The sequence below is a fragment of the Mizuhopecten yessoensis genome, unplaced genomic scaffold, assembly GCF_002113885.1.
Source record: "Mizuhopecten yessoensis strain PY_sf001 unplaced genomic scaffold, ASM211388v2 scaffold4839, whole genome shotgun sequence".
NCBI lineage: Eukaryota > Metazoa > Mollusca > Bivalvia > Pectinida > Pectinidae > Mizuhopecten > Mizuhopecten yessoensis.
The window spans coordinates 1,214,067-1,235,325 of NW_018405747.1; the positions used below are offsets into that span (position 1 = coordinate 1,214,067).

General features: G+C 36.9%; 2 protein-coding genes across 5 annotated transcripts in view; both read left to right on the forward strand.

The window, feature by feature from the left end:
* Positions 1-68: 68 nt before the first annotated feature.
* On the forward strand, positions 69-7,082 carry LOC110449930 (protein O-linked-mannose beta-1,4-N-acetylglucosaminyltransferase 2-like). 3 transcript variants are annotated; one of them, XR_002462913.1, is made up of 3 exons: positions 69-147; positions 1,764-4,784; positions 4,835-7,082. XR_002462913.1 is itself a non-coding variant. In XM_021497106.1 (2 exons), exon 2 carries the CDS (start codon positions 1,823-1,825, stop codon positions 4,055-4,057), a length of 2,235 nt encoding a protein of 744 aa, XP_021352781.1. In that variant the 5' UTR covers positions 69-147; positions 1,764-1,822; the 3' UTR covers positions 4,058-7,082. The 3 variants fall into 3 exon arrangements, 2 of the variants coding, with proteins under 2 accessions (XP_021352781.1, XP_021352782.1); XM_021497106.1 differs by having other exon boundaries at positions 1,764-7,082; XM_021497107.1 differs by having other exon boundaries at positions 89-366; positions 1,764-7,082.
* A 4,909-nt stretch (positions 7,083-11,991) lies between these two features.
* Positions 11,992-21,259, forward strand: part of LOC110449932 (TOX high mobility group box family member 4-like) — a 102,676-nt gene continuing 93,408 nt past the window's right edge. Inside the window, exon 1 of one of the 2 annotated variants that reach the window (XM_021497111.1) lies at positions 11,992-12,064. The gene's annotated coding sequence lies outside the window, so the exon portion shown is untranslated. The remainder of the gene's footprint in view (positions 12,065-21,259) is intronic. The other variant, XM_021497112.1, reaches the window with a different exon arrangement.

Sequence of the window (21,259 nt, forward strand, 5' to 3'; positions counted from 1 at the left end):
TTTTTTATTATAATAGATTTTTATTATTTAATTGTTCTGACCGGCTTTTACTTTCACTTTGGTAGACATGCGCATTGACCTACAAATGCAGACAGACGCATCGAACTCTAGTTTTAATCCAAACATGCGAAAATTCGTGTTTTTATGGTGAGAATTGTGCAGTTAGGCCAATTTTATTCATACTCCAATGATGAAACTGATACCGAAAGGACATTTTGGCATATAAATCACCGAAAGGTGCTGTAACGTAACGTTATATTGTTTTCATATAGTTTTCATGTAGTGTCGACGTCAAAATAAGCCGATCCAGCTTCTTGGGACACATCTGTATACTGTTCTCTAATCATGTCCGGTTGTGAGTAACATGTAGGTACACATTTTTGGTGATGATGACGCATGTGATTGATATTAGATGTTATCAGAAAATATCTTTAATTGTAAGTATTTATTAGTGGCATTTGAAATTCAGTATTGAAGTATATAATGGACCTCCAAACATCACATGTACGCACATAATATCATGATGAGTTATTCAGCAACCGAAGTGGCTGCTGCTTTGGTGCGTGGAGGTTGGAGGACTGGGGGATGGGGTGGTGGGAATATAGGGGTGTTGTTGGTAACATATAATGTGTAAAGCAAAAAAATAATTTAAAAAAGAAACACTATTCATTCTGGCTAGTGGTGTCCAAAATTACTAGTCAACATGCAAATTCCACTAACCCAATAATATTCAACATGAAAAATAATGTTAGATTTTGACTAGTTGTCATTTGGTTTAGCAGTTTTTTAGAAGCACCTGTCCAACTGGAGATTTCACAGGTCTCACACTACCAAGCTACCCTTATTGTCTAGTCCTGATTTAAATAATGCCATAATGGTGATCGCGGATCATCGACCATCACAGTTGATGTCATGGTCATGATTTATTCAAGCAGATTTTTTTTTATTATAACCATGTAGTGCACCTTATTGCAAAACCTGAAAATAACCTGTGTCAAATGTATATTATTAGGACCCCTGTCCAACTGCACTGTGTTTTTTCATATATACAGTAACCTCCCCTTAATTTTATTTCAGATTAAGGGTACATTCGCGTAACCGATTGAACCAGTTGAACATGTAAAGAAAACAACAGGCACAGATTTGAACCGAGGCTGACCTCAGGAAAATTTGGCATGTTTAGATTGAGGGGTCCAGACAAACCTGACCGAAACTTAACTGCTGAATATTTGCTAGTTTGCGTTATTTCTTTCTAAAACAATGTCAAGCCACATGTAGTTTTTAAGATACCTTTTGTAATTCAGTGGACGTTTGAAAAAATGGCATAATATTCTTGATACATTATTTTCTATTCTCTGAAACTGCATTTTTAGCTCTGCTTATAGAATGGTCCAAGTGCGTTCGTTTATCGTGGAATATTTCTGCGCCACACGTACCGTTTCAACCAGGATACCTGAATGTAGCCTTGATGTAGCACAGTTGGTCGAGGACACTTCTGATGACAAAGCAACAGTATAATCCTGTTGTAGCCCCACTGAATCTTACACTCAGAACCCTGTTGCTGATTATATTTTGTTTATTTCCTCTGTTTTCTTTTTTAGGAATGATTCATCAAGGCTGTTATAAGTGTTGCTAAAGAAAAAAGTTTTCAATGCATAGTAACAGCTTTTGGCAGTGGTACAAAAATTCCTTAAAGCAATTTGTTGTATAAATTTATTGTTCAACTTTAAATGTATAATGATTCTGTTTTCTTTTTATTTCAGATTTGACATGTAAAGTCGTTTTTAATTTGGACCAAAGCTCTAGTATCTGAAAACAAAGAATGACAAACCTCCATTTCATCACCCATGCAGTCATGCTGTCTGTCATGGCTGTAGTGGTCAAGAAATATATGGACCTGAGGTCACACGTGGAAGACCTACAAATGGACTGCTACCCCCACCCCTTCCTCTCCCAACCTCCGAGCAAACCTCCTCCCCACTTCCCCTACCCAGGGGACAATGTGGGGGTTAATGACAAAGTCAAAGATTTTAACTACATTGCAACAAGTCAGTCTGATTTTCAGGAATCTGACAGTAACCAGGATATTGACAATTTGGGGGCAACAAAGTATGATGGTAAAGGGGCGTCTTCACAACAAAATAAATTTTCAGGAACAGACTTTAGTAGTCATTCAGACCAGAATTTTGGAACAGACTTTATTCAAAGTAGCCAGGCAAGTTACAGTAGTGAAGCTCAGAGTGGAAGATATTTTGAAGAATATGAAAAAACCAAAGCTGCGGGTGCAGAATCTTCAAGTGTATTAACTTTGAGCAGTAAATCTCTAACTGAAGGAGCCACCATCAGCACGACCTCACAGACAGATATTGATGGAAGTGAACATGTAGCAGTAACTGGCAAAGCACATGAAAGCAAGAAATCAAAGGAAGAGGCTGATACATCACATATAGAAACCTCAGTTTGGTGCCATGGCAATTCGGAGATGAACAAAATATGTCATTTCCAGAACCTATGTTACAGTCCTTTGAATGAGGCGTTTCTGTTTTACCACAGTGATAGGAGTGTGTTGGATAGGTCACAGCTCGGTAATGATAGCAAGCCGATGCTACGTCTCTCTACTGTGTACGAATATAATGGTTATACTCCAAACCTGATAGATTTAAAGTCTTCAGCGTTTGATCATTCTAGGGTAAAGTGGGTCAAAGGGCAAAGTGTGATCTTCAGCAGGTTCAAACCTGACAATATCATGCATGTTCTACACGATGACATCTTCCCGTTACACTTCACGCTGAATTTTATTACCGGACAAAACTCTCTGGATCAGTATGATGTCCAGATAGTCTTTATGGAAGGATGGGATCGTGGGGACTTTGCCGACTTGTATTCTAGTTTCACTACCAAATCTCCCATTTATATTAACGATTTAAGTGAGGAACAGTTGGTCTGTTTTGAGGATGCTTATGCGGGATTATCAACTGCACCCGTGTGGTATCAATATGGCTACATCCAGTCGCAGGCACCTGTGAAAGACACAGAAGCATCTGGATTTCTTATACACAACACAGTAAATTTTATTGTTAATCAACTCGATATGCAAAAGCCTCCTAACATGATGCTGACACCTGGTGATTATTTTGTTTTATTCTCCAGAAAAGACAATCGACGCATTGTCAATGAAATGGAACTGATGCTCTCAGTTTCAGCAGAGACAAATTTGAAAGTGTTCACGCTTAGTTTGGAAACCCATAGTTTAAAAGACATCATGCACTATGTAAGATTTTCCCGAGGTATAGTTGGTATGCATGGATCATTGATGTCACTGGCTGCCTTTCTCAGGCCTGGAGCGTTTGTTATTGAGTTGTTCCCATATGCAGTCTCTCCCAAAAAGTATCCCCCCTTCAGGACTCTAGCTGAGCTACCAGGGATGAATCTAGTCTACACAGCTTGGCAGAACCTGGACAAAACAAAATCTATAGGCCATCCTGACTGGCCGGCAGACATAGGGGGAATCGGTCATCTACCGCCACAGGACCAGGCAGCTATAATGGCTGAGACTGAAGTGCAGGATCATCTATGTTGTAGTGATCCTTCTTGGTTGTACCACATATACCAGGACACAGAGGTAGATATTCCTGCCATCACCAGACTTATCAAAGCAGCCATGAACAAACCGTACACAAGTGACCACCAACAAATGTTCCCAGCCAAAGTTTCAAAGGTTCGGTGTGATAAACTCAACCCCAATACTAATGTCACAGACAAAAATGTTAAACAATTGGGTAATGTGAAAAAAGGATTGGTAGTGTTAAAAATACAGTGGGCATCACCCCAGAATTTAGACAATTTAGATTTTAGAAGTTTACATTATGAGGTGAGAGTAGTACAAGAAGGTGTAGATGACATATTATTCATAGTCACTGACACATCTCTGCTGGTGTCTGTGTCTAGCACAGGGCCCACAGTGAAGGTTTGGGTGAAGGCTGTCATAAACAATAAGACTGGGGGACTGCATGGCCATACACTCTGTTTACTAACAGAGCACCAAGGCCCAAAGTGAAGGTTTGGGTGAAGGCTGTCACAGTCAGTAAGACTGGGGGACAACACAGCTACATAAGGGGTTTGGGTGAAGGTTTTCACAGGCAGTAAGACTGGGGAACTGCATGGCCATACACTCTGTTTACTAACAGAGCACCAAGGCCCAAAGTGAAGGTTTGGGTGAAGGCTGTCATAGACAGTATGACTGGGGGACAACACAGCTACATGAGGGGTTTGGGTGAATGCTTTCATAGACAGTAAGACTGGGGGACTACACAGCCACATGACAGTTTGGGTGAATGCTTTCATAGACAGTAAGACTGGGGACTACACAGCCACATGAGGGTTTAGATGAAGGTTTTCATAGACAGTAAGACTGGGGACTACACAGCCACATGACAGTTTGGTTGAAGGCTTTCATAGACAGTAAGACTTGGGGACTACACAGCCACATGAGGGTTTTGGTGAAGGCTTTCACAGACAGTAAGACTGGGGGACTACACAGCCACATTAGGGTTTAGATGAAGGTTTTCATAGACAGTAAGACTTGGGGACTACACAGCCACATGAGGGTTTTGGTGAAGGCTTTCATAGACAGTAAGACTGGGGGACTACACAGCCACATGAGGGTTTGGGTGAAGGCTTTCACAGACAGTAAGACTGGGGGACTACACAGCCACAAGAGGGTTTAGATGAAGGTTTTCATAGACAGTAAGACTTGGGGACTACACAGCCACATGACAGTTTGGGTGAAGGCTTTCATAGACAGTAAGACTGGAGACTACACATAAAGGTTTAGGTGAAAGCTTTCATAGACAGTAAGACTGGGGACTACACAGCCACATGAGGGTTTGGGTGAAGGCTTTCATAGACAGTAAGACTGGGGACTACACAGCCACATGACAGTTTGGTTGAAGGTTTTCATAGACAGTAAGACTGGGGGACTACACAGCCACATGAGGGTTTAGGTGAAGGCTTTCACAGACAGTAACACTGGGGACTACACAGCCACATGACAGTTTGGGTGAAGGTTTTCATAGATAGTAAGACTTGGGGACTACACAGCCACATGACAGTTTGGGTGAAGGTTTTCATAGACAGTAAGACTGGGGACCACACAGCCACATGACTGTTTGGGTGAAGGTTTTCATAGACAGTAAGACTGAGGACTACACAGCCATATGACAGTTTGGGTGAAGGTAGAAAGTAAGACTTTGGCATTACACAGCCACACACTGTGTCTACTCACACACACCAAGGCCCAAAGTGAGAGTTCAGGTTCAGGCTTTCATAGACAGAAAGGTGGGGGACCCCATGGCCACACACTATGCTTACTGACATAACATCAAGGCCTCCAGCGAGGGTTTCCAATGAAGGCTGTGTTTGACAGTAAAATCAGCAGACTGCACAGTCACATGCATGGCCACACTTTGCTAACACCTGTGCCCATGCACGGTGTTGGTGAAGGTCGTAGTCGACAGTAACTTAAACTAGCAGACTGCACAGCTACAAATTAATTTCTTGTATGTATCCTGTGTGAAAAATGTTCTTTTGGCAAGTTTTTTCCCAGTATGAATTGTGACCTAATGAAAAGTGTCATCTTATGGACTTGGACCGAATCAGTAAAACTGGGCAGACAATTTATTATGACAGAAGCCCCCAAAACCACTATCTATATGTAATGGGAGGAAGTCATACAATTTTCAGGTTGTGACTCCTGATTCTTCTGGTAACTACCAGTGTTTTTCTCATGATCTGTGCTTGATCATGTATTAACATTTTTATGTTGATAACCAGTGCAGTTAGTTGATATTATTTGAAATTTTAAATGCAAATAACGATATGATGTAAAAACCAGGGTAGATGAAATAGCCTCTTTTGGGATAGTGAGCCCAAACACTACTTTGTGATGTACGTACACTTTGTATTGTACGTGACACAATACCAGCAATGGTTAGAAAACCCTACCTTATACACAGCTTCAGGTTTACTAATATTTTGTTCTTGTGGTTGTTATAGTCAGTATTCAATTTACTGAAATATTTTCAATGTATATTCCATGCTTACAATTTAACACATTCCTTCAATGTGTCTAAACTTAACGTGTTGTAATTTGTTGTCGTACGTTTGTGAGATGTTGTCATTTTTGTAACTTTGTATCGGCGTGAGATACTTTTAAATGTTTCTGTACAGTTAGGTGATCTTGTATACATTTTAGTGGTGAATTCTCTGTTGTTATGTATCACATTATTATACATCATATATTGTACATGTAACATCTGTTCTGAAGACTAAAATGTTGATTATACGATTCAAAAAAAAAGGAAAAAGCAAGAATCATTGGAAATGTTTCTTCATTTATTGGAGTTAAAACTGTCAAGACTTTGCACAGAGAGACACTGAATTATCCCAAATTACAAGATTACTGGAGAGGTACGGAGGCCATCAAGTCCTTGAGGAGCTAGGTCCTCTGAAAAAACCCCACATGAATTCATGACTAAAGAGGTTCCTCTTTTCACAGTAACAATAAATAACTGTTAAGTGCGGATCCTCTACAGTATATAAACAGCCGCAGTGTTATAACGAACGACAATGGTACACTGGTTGTTTAGCTTCTCCCTGAAGTAGTCATGAAGCGGGCCAGAGCACATTTTCCCTTTTACCAGTTGTTTCCGATGATAATGCTGTAATTTTCATTCCTTCAGTCGTGTGATAGTGCTTCACCCTGACCGACACCCGTGATAAATTAGTTAGATGGAAAGTTCTGTTTTGATATCGATTAATGAATGCTGTTGTTTTGTTCACCACATTGTGTAGTTATTTTTGTGTGGGATTTTTTTTATGGACAGTTATTAAGTATGTCAATATGTGTTATTGTGTATTTATCTGTTGAATTTAATAGTTTTTTTCATATCAAGAGTTTTGATAAGTGAATTGACACTCAGCCTTATGTAATATGTCTATTAGGGTGATCGAGTGGCACAGTGGATAGTGCGCTTGCCTTTCAACAAGGCGGCCAGGGTTTGATTCCCCAATCGGACGTGGAAAGGTATGGGTTCACCTGACCGACCACATGGGTTTTCTTCAGGTACTCCGGTTCTTTTTTACACAACCAATAAAATTGATTTATTTACAAAATTGTACATTATTTTGCAATTGCAATTGAACAACAGGGGAAACGATTGTTAAATTGAACGGTTGTGTGTTGTATGTTTGGACTATGTGCAGACAATATACCCACTGCGATGTATGCTGTTATATGCTAACCACATCAATTTATTTGAAGATAAGGGAAACAGTTTTGACTATTCATTTAAGCATTGCACTACAAGATACAAGAAACTTTATTTAACGTCGCATACAGGTAAACAAGGAGCATTAGCTCTTGAGAGCTATTATTGCGACAAACATATGTAAAAATAACAATAACATATTATATTACAAGTAAAGGGAGATAATCACATATATTAATAAAAAGCATTTAATGTGATCACAGATTAGTAGTATCTGCTTTTAGTTTGCCTATGAATGCCAACTGAAAGATGTTCCATACTTATATCTTCCATTTTTGGAATCTCTTTATCTCATAGAAAATTCATTTACATTTATAATTATCTAGCATTTAAATTAGTTCAAATAATGTATTTATTGTATAGGCTTAACTAATGAATATAACAGCCATCTGTTCAGTGGTATCCAAATTAAGTAACAATTATGACATCAGAATGATGATTTCAACGATCAGCTCATATGGCACTCATATCCTATATGACTGCCATCTGACTATGGTAGGGTTATAAAGTGATAATGCTATATAATAGTAAATGTACTGATAAGGAGTTCTATACATCTGCTATAGTCTACTAACTTATTCACCCCTGAAGACATATTTGAACTCTCCCAATTCAAAGGTTGGAATAGCTCATTATGAAATTCTAGGGGTGAATGAGTTAAATGCTATATAAATGAAATATTTTATTCGTGCTGATTTAACTTAACTATAAGCAAATTTTTGTACTGTTAAAGATATCTTGATGAAATACATGCATTATCAACAAAAGATGTGCAATGTACTATAGATAGGTCACCATGACCTTACCTCAAGGTCAAAAGTAAAACAAAATGCAAAATATTTCTATCAAAAATTTGTCTAGGCCATAACTTTTAAACCATAAAATATATAAAATAGGTGAAATATATGTTACTTGATTTTAGGCTTTGCTGTGATTTCATAACTGTTTAAGATATCGTGATGAAACTTGATAATACTTGCAACACCCACAGTGGGAATGCATTATATTGTATTCAAGGTCAAAGGTAAAAGGAAGCCCAAAACAACTATGCGTATGGCTAAGAGGGGGAGAAAAGTCAAATGTGTTTTTATACGCCCGTCAAATTTAACGGAAGTATTATGGTATGGGGTTGTCCGTCCGGCGAAAACTTTTGTTTGTCTGGCAATCTCCTCCTACATCTTTCAACCGATCTCTTTGAAACTTGGTATACATTATAATCATGATATGAAGTTGTGTCACCATTGAAAGAATTTTGATTCGACAATTTTTCCAAAAGTTATTGCCCTTTGTTCATTTCAGTATTTGTTTTTTTGTCCGGAGATCTCCTCCTACATTTTTTGACGGATTTCTTTGGAACTTAGTAGGTTACATAATCATGATATGTTGTTGTGTTTCCTTGAAAAGAATTTAGATTTGACAATTTTTGCAAAAGTTATTGCCCTTTGTTCATTTCAGTATTTGATTTTTTTTCTGGAGATTTCGTCCTACATTTTTTATAACATTTCAGCTAACCACTCTTAGAATGATGAAGATCTTATTTCAATGTAAGAAAGTATATATACACTATATGGCATTTGACGGGCGTATATTGTTCCGCCCCGTGGTACTCTTGTTGGGTATGCTTTATTGTGCAAAATTGGTTGAGAAAATGACATTATAGCAATACCAAGATAGATTTGACTTTCACAACTTTCGCAATTAATATTTATATCTATCACAATGGAATGATTGTCACACACTTCATGCATAGCAAGGCGTCTTCAGAGGTCATTGTTAAAGGTCAAATGTCAACCATTGAATCTGCCATCTTGAGTCTTATTTACATGATATTTCCAGGAGGAATCAAACAGGTAATTCTACATCTAAGGCCTTGTGTCAAAGTTCGAATTTTAATATTGTACATTTGTATGCGAGATGGTAAAAGATGTCAGTCTTTGCTAATTTCTTTTTGATATTTTGTAATTTACAATACAATGTAATAAAACTAGAAATCATAATCTATGTGGTTCTTTGTCTTTAAAAAAGAGAAACAGTTTTAGAAATTGTCTTTATAATATAATATACAATATAATAATATGCAACATTTGATATAGCGCCCTATCTAGCTAACATCAGCCACTCTAAAGCGCTTTACAGTACATAGATATGCAATTAATTCAATTAGTATATACACTAATTAATACAATTTTGAGGAAATCGCAGGAGCCGCCTTATCGGGTGCTAACTATTAGTCCTATGACACCTGGCTAATATCTCCCTATCTTTGTATGCCTGTGTGTGTGCTGGAGATGTGATGTGTTCTGTTATGTAGTGGGACCGTGCTTCCAACGGCATCATTTATAGTGCCACCTCACTTGAATGCTACAGCACAAATACTGCAACATCCACACCAGACCAATTTATGCTCCACCTGGGTTGTCGGAGTTGTGTTGGCAGGAGAAAAACACTTTCTCTGAATATCCATGCATACGACGACTTTCGGGATCGAACCCCGGCTGCCTGCGTGGAAGGCCGGAGTGTTGACCAATCCGTCCATTTTAACTTCAAATTAAGACCAAGGGGAACCAATATAGAATATTTGGATAGTAGGGACAACAAACTTGAAACTGTCAAAATCCAACATGGCTGTCTGGTGGCCATCTTAAGTTTTCAATCACTCTCAAAATTTAAGATGCAGAAGTAAGGACCAACCAGTTTGATGACACTATCTGATAATTAAGGTCTTAAAGTTCTAATGACCTGTGAGCTAATTCTGTGGCCCAGCATCTGTCGTACATCTGTCCTTCAACTTTTCCCTTTAAAACACTACTTGTTGTAAATGGTACATTGCATTTTGACTAAATTATCCTTGAGGTTTTTGAAATCCTTCTACTGCTGTAAGAATGGTGGGATTTTAACCAGTCTAAAGCATCCTTGTCCAAAGTGGTATCATTTTTGTATGAACGGGGGATGTGAGGGGCCCACCCCACCCCATTCCCCACTTTGGGGCAGAGGGATATGGAGCCTGATAGAGGAAATAGAGATAAATATTTAAAATCCTTCAAATTGAGGGACTTCTAACCATAAAAATAAAATGCTACTAGTCCTGAACAGCCTAGTTTATTTTGACTTAATTTGGTCTGGAGCATCCTTAGGCCAAGGGCACTTAATTATGTATAAACAGTGGGTGTGGCCCGCCTGGGGGCAAAGGAGAAGGGGCCCAATAGGGAAGTTTGAGGTTTACATCTTTAAAACTCTTTTCCTTCTGTACCATTGGAGGGATTTCATCCAAATTTGGCCTGGAGCATCCTTGGGAAAGGCTTTAATTTTGTGTTAAGGGTGGGTGTGGCCCCTTTGGGTGCAGAGGGGCGGGACTGCAAAGGGTAATCTAAATCTTTAAAATCCTTCTTCTTCAGTACCATTGGAGGGATTTTATGTAATAAGAATATTTTCCCATGATTGCTTTATTATCCAGGTGAGCAAATGGCATGGCCCAGTAAAGTAAAGAGGAATGCATCTTTACAATCCTTCTTCTTCCATATGAAATATGAAATGGAGGAATTTTAATTAAATTTGGTCAGGAGCATCCTTATACCATGTGAAATCAGTTTCATATAAACAGAGGGTGTGGCGGGCCCTATCCCCTCTCCCCATGAGAGCAGAGGGGCAGGGTCCAATATGAGGAATAGACATAAATGTTTCAATCTTTTTCCTTTGGTATTAATGCAGATTTAACCAAATTTGGTGTAGAGCATCCTTGGAGCAAGGGGACTTAAATTTGTATAAATGGAAGGGATGCCCCTCCTAGGGAGAAAGGGGCAAGCCCTAATAGGGGAATAGGGATAAATCTGTAAAATCCTTCTCCCGTACGGATTCAAACTAAATATGATTTAGAGCATCCATCCAAATTGGTGGTGCAATGTTGCATAAACGGTGATTGTGGCATCCCTCTGGGACAGAACCTGAGAGGGGTGGTGACCAGCAGGGGAAATTTTCATAAATCTTTGAAATCTTTCTCCTTCCTAAAAGATGAAAGGTTTTCACTTTTACAGAAGAATGGATCTATTATGATGAAGACAATATTTTACCATGGTTGCTTAAATATCCAAATGAGCAATACAGGCCCTATGGGCCTCTTGTTTGACTACAAATACACTATTCTGCCTTCACAGTAATTAAACCAGTTAAAATGACATCAACATATTCTCAATCACACAGGAGTTGGATTTGTTATTATTTTGTAATTCAATAATTTCTTAATAATGTTGCATATAACGTACAGGTGAAAAATTGATTAAACTTAAACAGGTCCATTCTTTTAGGTTTCTTTTCCATATATTCTATCACATAAACAACAAATTAAACAAATACTTGATGAGGTGATAATTGACTTATAAAATTGATATAACTGATATAATGACATGCAACCTGATATTTATTGAATTAATACATAATATGTCAAAATATAACAACGACATAGGTAAAAGATATTATTTTCATATACAATGTATATATTTAGGGGTACATTTTAAAATTGGTGGTTATCGACAAAAGAAATGTTTTATTGATATATATTTTATGTAAAACTGCTATCACAAAAGGTGGTTGAAATAAAAAAAATATTGTTAAAAAAATAGTACGTGATAACGCTGTACGTCTTTCCGGGATACCGTATTCCGGAATTCGATTCGAAAATTTGAACATCTTCACTATTTCCGGTGCATGTGTGTCGCATAATTTCTTCGAAAACTTAACAGGTATTTAACTTTTTTCTGTGCTTTTTCAATGAGAATATACCCTTCTTCGTATATGACATAAATGCATCCATGAATTCGGTATGAACTAAGCCATTGTCAGCTTAGTGTTTTGTTGATAACTCCATTACATCAGCTGTACATAATCACAACATAGCAATGGTGTAGGAAATGTTACTTCCTTTCTTTTAGCCTAACATCGATACTGTACAGTGATCATGATTATCTGTGATACAAGTGAAGTGCAGCATGCTTATGAGACAACTCCGCACTGATGGATTATTTGTTACTAGAATTTTTACCATAAGATGCTGCTGGTTGGCCGATTTTCTACAGGATATTTTAGTATTCCAACTGCATCAAAAGTATCGGGTTACACTGGAATTGCATCATATTAAGTCAAATGCTAAAATATTCTCGCCTCAGACATATTTGGGTACAGGTAAGTCTGACATATGACACTTTAACATTCACTGACCGAAATATAAAGGTTATAAACTGAATCTGCATTTGGAAAAAAAAAGAATATGTAAATGGAAAGAGAATAGTGTGCTTCCACCGGGGATTGAACCTGCAATCCAATACTACCTAGTCGGCCACTCTACCACTATTCCCTCTAGCGCGACTGCAATCTTATGTACAATTAAAATCTGTCACAGATATGGGAACTCCCAAGACTTTCCAAGATGATCTCTCGAAGCACTTGAGATTGTTCCTGATAAACTTTGATGGAAGAAAAGTACAAAGCTGCTGTTTTTTTTTTAGTTCAAGTGAAAGTTAAATAAATGAGAATAGTGTTGTGGAAACACTGGGACTAGATAGAGGTACAGGTAGAGGTTCATTTCAGAATCTATACAACTGTCCGGACCCCAACTGTCTGATCTATCTTGGAGCTTTTTGCAACCAAACATGATCTCATCAGTTGTATACAGTATATATCAGCCACTATCCAGGAAGATGCTACTTCTATATATAACAGTCTCTGTCAAATCTGCCAGACCCTAGGACATGCCAATAACATTTGGTGCAGTATAAAAACGAAACTACTTAAAAAAACAATTTTAAAAGGGGACAAACAACATGCCTGTAATCCAAAAGGGGTTAAAACATGCCCATGGACGGGCGACAAAGGATTAATATGTACACAAACTGCTGACTAACAAAAGTGGGAACAGCCATGGACTGGGCAATACCAAAAAGACCAAGCAAAAACACTTGTCAGAACCTGATGCCGAAGACCGGAGCGGTAGAAGTCGTTGAAGGTAGTCAGACCTTGCTAAAAGGCAGCAGACACAATTTCTGAAAGGAAGAGCCATCTGAAAACAGATTATAAGGAAATGTAAACAGACGAGTTTAAAGGGTCATCACAGTGAAGTGTATATGTTTTTGTGTCTTTTTTTTCAACTACTACATAAACATATCAAATGAGTCTCCTTCTGGAAAAAAACGATCGGATTTGGCTGATATATGTTCATAAAAATGAATTATTTTAAGATAATTATTGGGATTTCTAACTGTCTGACCAACGTTTATCAAGGATTTCCCTGCTACAATGCAAGCGCATAGCATGCCATTTCATTGTAAACAAAATGACTAGCCGTGGGAGATGTTGGTGAGTGAAAACCGTTACAGCATCAGCTACGAAGAGTTGCCAAATGGTCAAAAGACAGCACAAAGATTACGTTACAGAATCATTATTGCAGGTGGGAAGTATTCAAAAGAGAAAATAACTGCTCTAGCGGTTAATAAAGTGCATGTATTCTTCTGGATAGCCGGTATAAAGCTGAAATGAAATCAACAAAAATTCTGTTTTTGTTCTGAATAAATATCTAAAACTATTAACCTCGCTAGTATCTTTGTCTAAGTTGGAACACAGATGAACTTATTTCGTTATGTTAATGGGCATATATTGGAGAGGGTTTACTTTGTGTTTCTATATACAGTAGTAGTTTATGCGAAAGAAACGGATAAGTGACTGATTTTGTTATGGGGCCCTCCAAGGGATAACTGTTGTGATCTAGGCCACGGCATACTTTGTTCTCCTCTGTCGGTACTCCGGGTCAAATGAGATACGTGCGCTATTAGATTTACATAATTTATAATATTCCCGGGTTCAGTAATGGTATGATGTAATTATATTGCTGAAGTAAACATATTTTTTTTATTTACATGCAAGATTTAAATATGTCAAAATGACAGTTCAGGATGAATAACTGAGGAAGGAGAAACCACTTATAGTAAATAGGATCGTATAACAAATATACTTTTTAAATTGTTTTCACATGCTGTTGACTTCAAATTTATGATCATGCAACAACTTTTTTTTCTATAAATAATTAATTTTCTACTTCAGATAGAATCGGAATCTGCATTGAAAAAGGGAAAAAAAGCCATTTGTCCACGTTGTAAAAATGATGCGTGCTGCCGATGAACTACGGCTTCTGTTTCAGACAAAAAGAACTGATAAAAGAAAAAGTTGTCTCAACATAAAAAAGGGTCCATTTACAAGAATGCTTTAATCTATGTTAAGTATTGAAAACATATGATTATCAAGTATCTCAACACGTTCCATATCTGACACATATCTACATGTACACATAGTGGCTTTGCCAGAAATGTTTATTGTGTGTGATGACTAATATGACTTACTATGTGTTAACGTATGAAGACAGTGAAAGTTGGGAAAGGGAGTATACATTGATATATATAATGCATGGTCTATAAAAAAAAGACATGGAGTTGTACAATGTATAAAACAACAACAACAAATGTTTCTCTTTTTTATATTTGTCAATGCATTGCATATATACACTTTATGAAAGCATTTGGAAAGGGATATTCGTCTTGTGAATATTTCTTTTTACAGAGAAAGGTTTGTCCCATGGTTGAGGGAAGTTGTTCAACCCCATACCCATTTGTACCGGTCAGATTCTGGTAATAGGTATTTCCTGGTGTCTGTAAATAATGCAGAGATGCCAACAAATATTTTTTCATTCAAATTTTAAATATTGGCATGTGTGCAATTAACTTCTGATGATGAATAATTACTGATTCAATAAGTTTCAACACAGCCTTAGAAATCATATTCCTTAGTTTCATAGTGCGGTAAGAAGTTGCAGTTGCCTGACAGGGCCCCCAGATCTCTGGGGGCCCCTTTGGAAACTTTGCATCTCTGTCAGACCACCTGTGTTTACTGCCTCATTTCAAAACCGTCAGGTGACATTCATGGCACTATTTTTAACAGGGCATTCCCAAACAATTCAAGTGGTCAAACTGGGCATATGGAACAGACTATGAATATTGGGATAGCAAGGTAACATAAGTACATAGTGGAATTGCATACATTTACACATACATTCATTAAAAAAATATGGCTCTTCATGTGATGTCTCTTCAATCAAATAACTTTTTCGTCAAATTATAAAATTTGCCATGCATTTGAATGAAATGAGTGAATTAAATTATAAACTGATGCACTATAATTAAAAGTTTAGAGCATGCATGACAAAGGTTGATCTCCTTTTTTTAAAATGTAAGTGTCGGTAAAGCAGATATATGTTCCTCTTGGTGTTATGTTAACTAAGATAAACTTAGTATTCGACAAAGAATCTGAAGGGATCTGTTTCCTTCGAAAATACACAGAACCATCATTTAATAAAAAGTTCAATATTACCACGGGCTTATCCAATTCCATGATATTACTTTTTCTTAATTAACTATATTTTTGGAATAAAGGGAGATAACTCTGTCATGCTTGATTGTATAGAGTTCAAAGACTATTTTTTGGTCAAATTTCCCCCAATGTCTTTAATTCTTTATTGATTGGTTGTGGTTTTATATAACACTATATATGTAGCAGTAGAGTTGCTAGGTTTGGAACATGAAGTGGTTTCTTGTTATGGTGCTACTTAGTAACAATTATTTGGTTATCCCTATATATAGTAGCAGCAATTACAGTGTATTTATAGCGAAGGCAGGCGTGGAATAAGCCGATGGCTAGTGGTTTTCCTGGCGGACCAGTAGGTTTTTCAACAAGCTATCCCGCGGGGCCAGTAGATATTTTGTAAACTTATCGATAATTTCAGCAGATTTGAAAAGCTTTGTATTGAATCCAGAATGTACCACAGAGCTTCTAGACTTCAAAATTTCTCTGGTGGGGAGGTGGGGTCAGAAGAGTTTAGCGCTTGCTCATCTTGCAGCCTGCTTTATCTGGACCAGTGCACTTCATACAGGACCAGTGGATTTTTATTTCAAATGGCCCTTTGGATCAGTAACCAATTGTTTTTGATTCCACCCATGAAAGGATGTCTAGTATATGGTGATATCTTGTAAAAGTAATGATTTTATGGAAGTGTGATTGTTGGTACATAGTTCCTACATAATGTATAATATAATTGGCTAGTTCGATTTCTCCACTTCATTAAATATTTCAATACTAAGTCTACTTTTCTAAATCAAACCTGATTTCTTTATTGTCAATGCAACCCCTTTGTAAAATATTGTGACATCAAGTCAAATTTCTCGCCCATTTGTCTGATTTTTTATTGTTAATTAACATCTAAGTTACTTCTTCTTCATCAGGTAAGCATGCAGGCTTTGAAATGATTGTGGACTGTTAACGACACATGGCTGTTATGGACTGTTAACGACACATGGCTGTGTACCGAGCTTTGTTGTTGTGCAGGTTTTATATGCAATGCATGTGTATTACACGTGGTGATTATACAACACCAGTAGGAAACATATGTTGCAAATACAGTCAAAGCAGCTTCATCCGTTTGAGGAAGATGTTTTGTTTTAAGATAGAAAGGTAACTGATGCCAAAGGTAGGAAGTTTAATATTGTTATACAATATTTCGTAATCAAGGATGTTAATGAAAAATTTCTGTCAGGGCCGTGAGTGTCTAATTAATGGGTCCGGTTGTTAATCCTTCGTTGTGGGTTTTTCCCCCATTGAGATGATGGGACACCTGGGTATAATTGGGACAAGCCGGGCATTAATTTGCTGTTATTGTGTTTTGTCATCAAATTAGAGTAAAACATTAATTCTCTCTATTGTGTTTGTCATCAAATTAATGCCCCGTTACTGGATCAATAATTTGTGAAGTGAACAGAACATGAATTATGATTAAAGGATTGCCGTGCCCGATGAGTGGAGCGCGCCTGGTCGTAATGATAGCTGTCCTCTCGTCCCGTACTGATCTGAGTGAATGTGATCACGGTGCACTGGCCTGTAATGGGTACGTTGGGACGAGGTGCAGCCTCGGCGAATTGAACGTTGGTTAGGTTTGTGAGATGGGGATCGAGAGAGACAGCATGGTACTGGTCAAGATTGTTTAAGCTGATCAGTAAATAATTACAGAACCACAGCTTCTTATGGAAAGACATTGCACATCGCACATGTACATAGTACCCTCCCATGACTGTTTAGTAGCACAATGTCATACAGATCAATGCTCTTGCAGTTTTCATTTCAGACAGAAAACATTCAGTTGTAATTTCTATTATCATCTTTTATTTAAAGCCACCCAATACATGTAAGAATTTTCACTTGAGCAGTCTCTCGGGTCCAACACATTGTCAGAAGTTCACTCATTTTCTAAACAAGCATTTTTTTTTATGAATCTTCATACATGTATGGCAATGAATCATGTATTGTGTACAAGTCCAAGACCAAGGTCATACCAAGTTCAAATAATTCTTACCCTTGTCCGGCAGGTCACGAGCGGCTGAATGTTTTGATGTAAATTCGTAGGTCGATGTATCGTGACTAGACCATGTGTCAAAGTAGGAAATATGTCTTTCAGTTGTAATAAATTAATATGCTCTTTAATCCTAGCTGAGAACTAGGATTTTTGTTCTAAACACAATTTGTAAATAAAAGCAAAACTAAGATTAAAAAAAATGTTGGGTTGGGGATAAAAACTGTTTAATCTGTACAATAGTTAATTATAACCGAAAAAGAAAACTTTTGAAAATTGACCTTTCAGTTAATGTTGTTCAGATGATTTTTGCCTGAAAACCCTGAATTGCAGAATGAAAGGGCAACTAGGAGATAATTAAGTTTCTTTTTGCTTCATTCATCTCTTTGAGCAAAACGATCTTTATTTTTTTTTAACTAAGAGAATTCTATATACAATTATTGGATCTCTATTTGTCCACACAAAATGTACTGTAATGCAGATATATAAAGCAACTCTATTTGTGCTGTAAACATATAATCTAAGTCTCCTTTTAGAACTGATATTGGAAAGATGATGTTTTTTTTTATCTTTTCAATGAACTTTGTATGTTTTGCTATGCATAAAAGGCAAGGAGTAGCTGGAAGCTGAGTAACAAAGAGTGACATTTATCTTCTGAATTCTGGCGGATATATACCATTTTCTTTTGATTGGATTATTTTTGCTATTGTAAAAATAAAATGATAGTGTGGTATACAGAAAGTCTTGTAGGTCAGGCTGTATTGATTTTTACATGTTTCAAATTAACAACAAATCTCTTGTGAATAAAATCTGATAATGGAACTGCTGATTTACATACAATGTATATTCATGTGATTACGTAATATTCTTGTCCATAAAATTTCATTGCTTTTTCATTATTGAAGATTTATGATGAAATGACAAAAGAAAATGATCGTTTAATTTTGCAAGAATGAACTTGATGGCATTCTTGCTGTGTGTTGTGTGATGTAGGCCATTTATTGTGTTTCTGTAAATGATCAGAACTGACAGTTGTATAATGTAAAATACAGATAGAACTATATTGCATGATTCAGATTGAGTGGCGAATTAATAGTCCATAAACAGTACACTGTAAGTCAAGTCACAGTCAGATTGTGGTATTACCTCCATGTTGTCTCGCTCACATCACATAAAACTACCTCAATATGGCCGACCGCATGCAACCTACAAACCACAGAATCCCTGTTTTAATACCACGGAGATCTTCAAAGACAGATCAGATCATCTATTCAAACTTGAGGCCGACTATAGATTCTACACCTGTAAGACAGGTACATGTTGTACTCGTATGCAATGCTAAAAAATAGGACAAATTTAGCCTGAATTTAGTAGTTCATTGAAGATATATATCTAACTTTAAAATGATTTATTGATTTTGACAGAGGACAACAAAGAAACGATGATTTTTGTAAATGTACATGTGTTTTTGTACCCATGCACTTTCAAGGTGGTCACAGAGTTAAAATGTGGTTGACGACTTTCTGAATAACCAAAATGTCTAAGGTTGTGCCTGTAGAATGTAGAAAGTAAGGCTATCTGTAAATAGTTCAAATTAATAACCTTAGCTGACTTTTTAGATGACAGGGATGTCAAATGTATTTCAACCAATTTAAACAATTTCTTCTGATTAAATAAGAGGCATATATTCATATTTGTTGGATAGTGTTGTGATAGGATATCAAGTTTATTCAAATAAATGACCTTGATGTGCAAGCTTACAGGGGTCAATTTTGTTTAAATCTTTAATGAACTTCTAAAGACCCAGAAGAAATAGATTAATATATTTCCTGAAGTAGTAAATGTTACCTTGTTTGCCATTTCATTTGTTTAAATTTGACTTTGAACATTTTGGTTGGTCAGAGATGATCTGAGTTGCAAACAGCGTTTGATAACAGGTGAACAATACAGGCCCATTGGGCCTTAAGTTTATAATCTGTTACAATGAGCTAAATTTGTGCACTTCTCTGTTTTCAGCGGCGATGAAACATCGTAGAGTTGAAATAATTGGTTATGGGAGTGTCAAGATGAGACAAAAAATTCATTGTAACAAATGTAGGTATCTTATGAACCAGAAATGTAATTCATAAACAAAAAGCAGGGGAGGACAACCAAACTAGATTATCACGAAGAAAGAAACCAAGAATCCTGTTTAGAAATTAGTTAGGGGTATACACAGCATAACCGTGCATTTTTTTTTTCTCTCCAACATTTTCTATCTGTTTTAATGTAGTTTCTCATGGAACACCTTCAGTTAGCGGTTGTCAGAATACCATCACCAGGTAGAGTACCATGCTGCCGTTTTCAGTTAAACACATTTCAGTGAGGAGACACTTTAAAATGTCCCTTCAGTACATGACTTCCTTTTCTGTGGACACCATCGTCATATGATCTCGATGGTTCACAAGGTGTCAAACTCCAGTCACTCAATCCATCAGTATTTGTCATTTATCGTGAAGTCGATAAGGTCAGTTTCTAGATATTTTCATGAGTGAAAGATGTTTCAGAAAAGATTTATTGAGATATTTGTGTCAATATGACCTTCAGGTTTTGACATGAAGCTGATGAATATCAAACAGAAAACCTAGTTCTTTCTGACCTTCCAATAGTACAAATAGTTTGTCTGACGTCCACAGGTAAACAGGCTACAAACTTATTTTGAGGTTCACTCTGCGTACAAATTATTTGATAAACTTCAGCTTTAACAGGTTCATACCGGTATTAGTACAGTGTACCTAACTTTGACATTTTACATGAAAAATAAATGAGGTCAAGGTCATAAAAATATAAATAATACAATAAATCCCAGTGATGTCTCGTTGCTGATCATGAGGTAACATTCAATATGTTTTTCCCTGACATGTCCTGATTTACAGGGGGCTGGGACATGTAACGTCAAAACGTTACAGAATTAGGCCACTTCATTAACACAGCTGTGCTTGTGATATGGTGATGTGTCGGGCTACTTTCAATAACAGATCTTGTTGTTATTAATCATTATTATAACTTCATGGCTATTGAAAAAAAACGTCAGTATTAATGTTGTTCAATTTAATAACAATTTACTAACTCAAAGTAACTTACCAAACATATAGTATATATATGAGATTATTTTATTCAGTGTATAGTACCTATTACATATGTACCACTGTAAGTAATGTCCAATCTGTTTGTTTTGAACATAATGTTGAAACTTAAGACAGAAAAGAAATGTATACATTTATTGAACAGTTTAGAATAGTTTTCGGTGGAAGCAGCCCCTGCAGTCAGTTACGCGGTCCAGAGTATTTGTTGTTGTTTTGCTAGTGGATAACATAAGAATGTGACACTGCTTGGTGAGATGACAGAAGAAACAAGGACATCCTATCGAGGCTTTTTTTTAGTGTTTCTGAAGTATGAAAATAAGCACAGATGACATTGTTGCCATATCTATTCTCCAATGACCCCCCCCCCCCCC

Bases quoted from the DNA above. Each gene is read 5' to 3' on its own strand.
- LOC110449930 (XM_021497106.1), top strand. From the start codon at position 1,823: ATGACAAACCTCCATTTCATCACCCATGCAGTCATGCTGTCTGTCATG.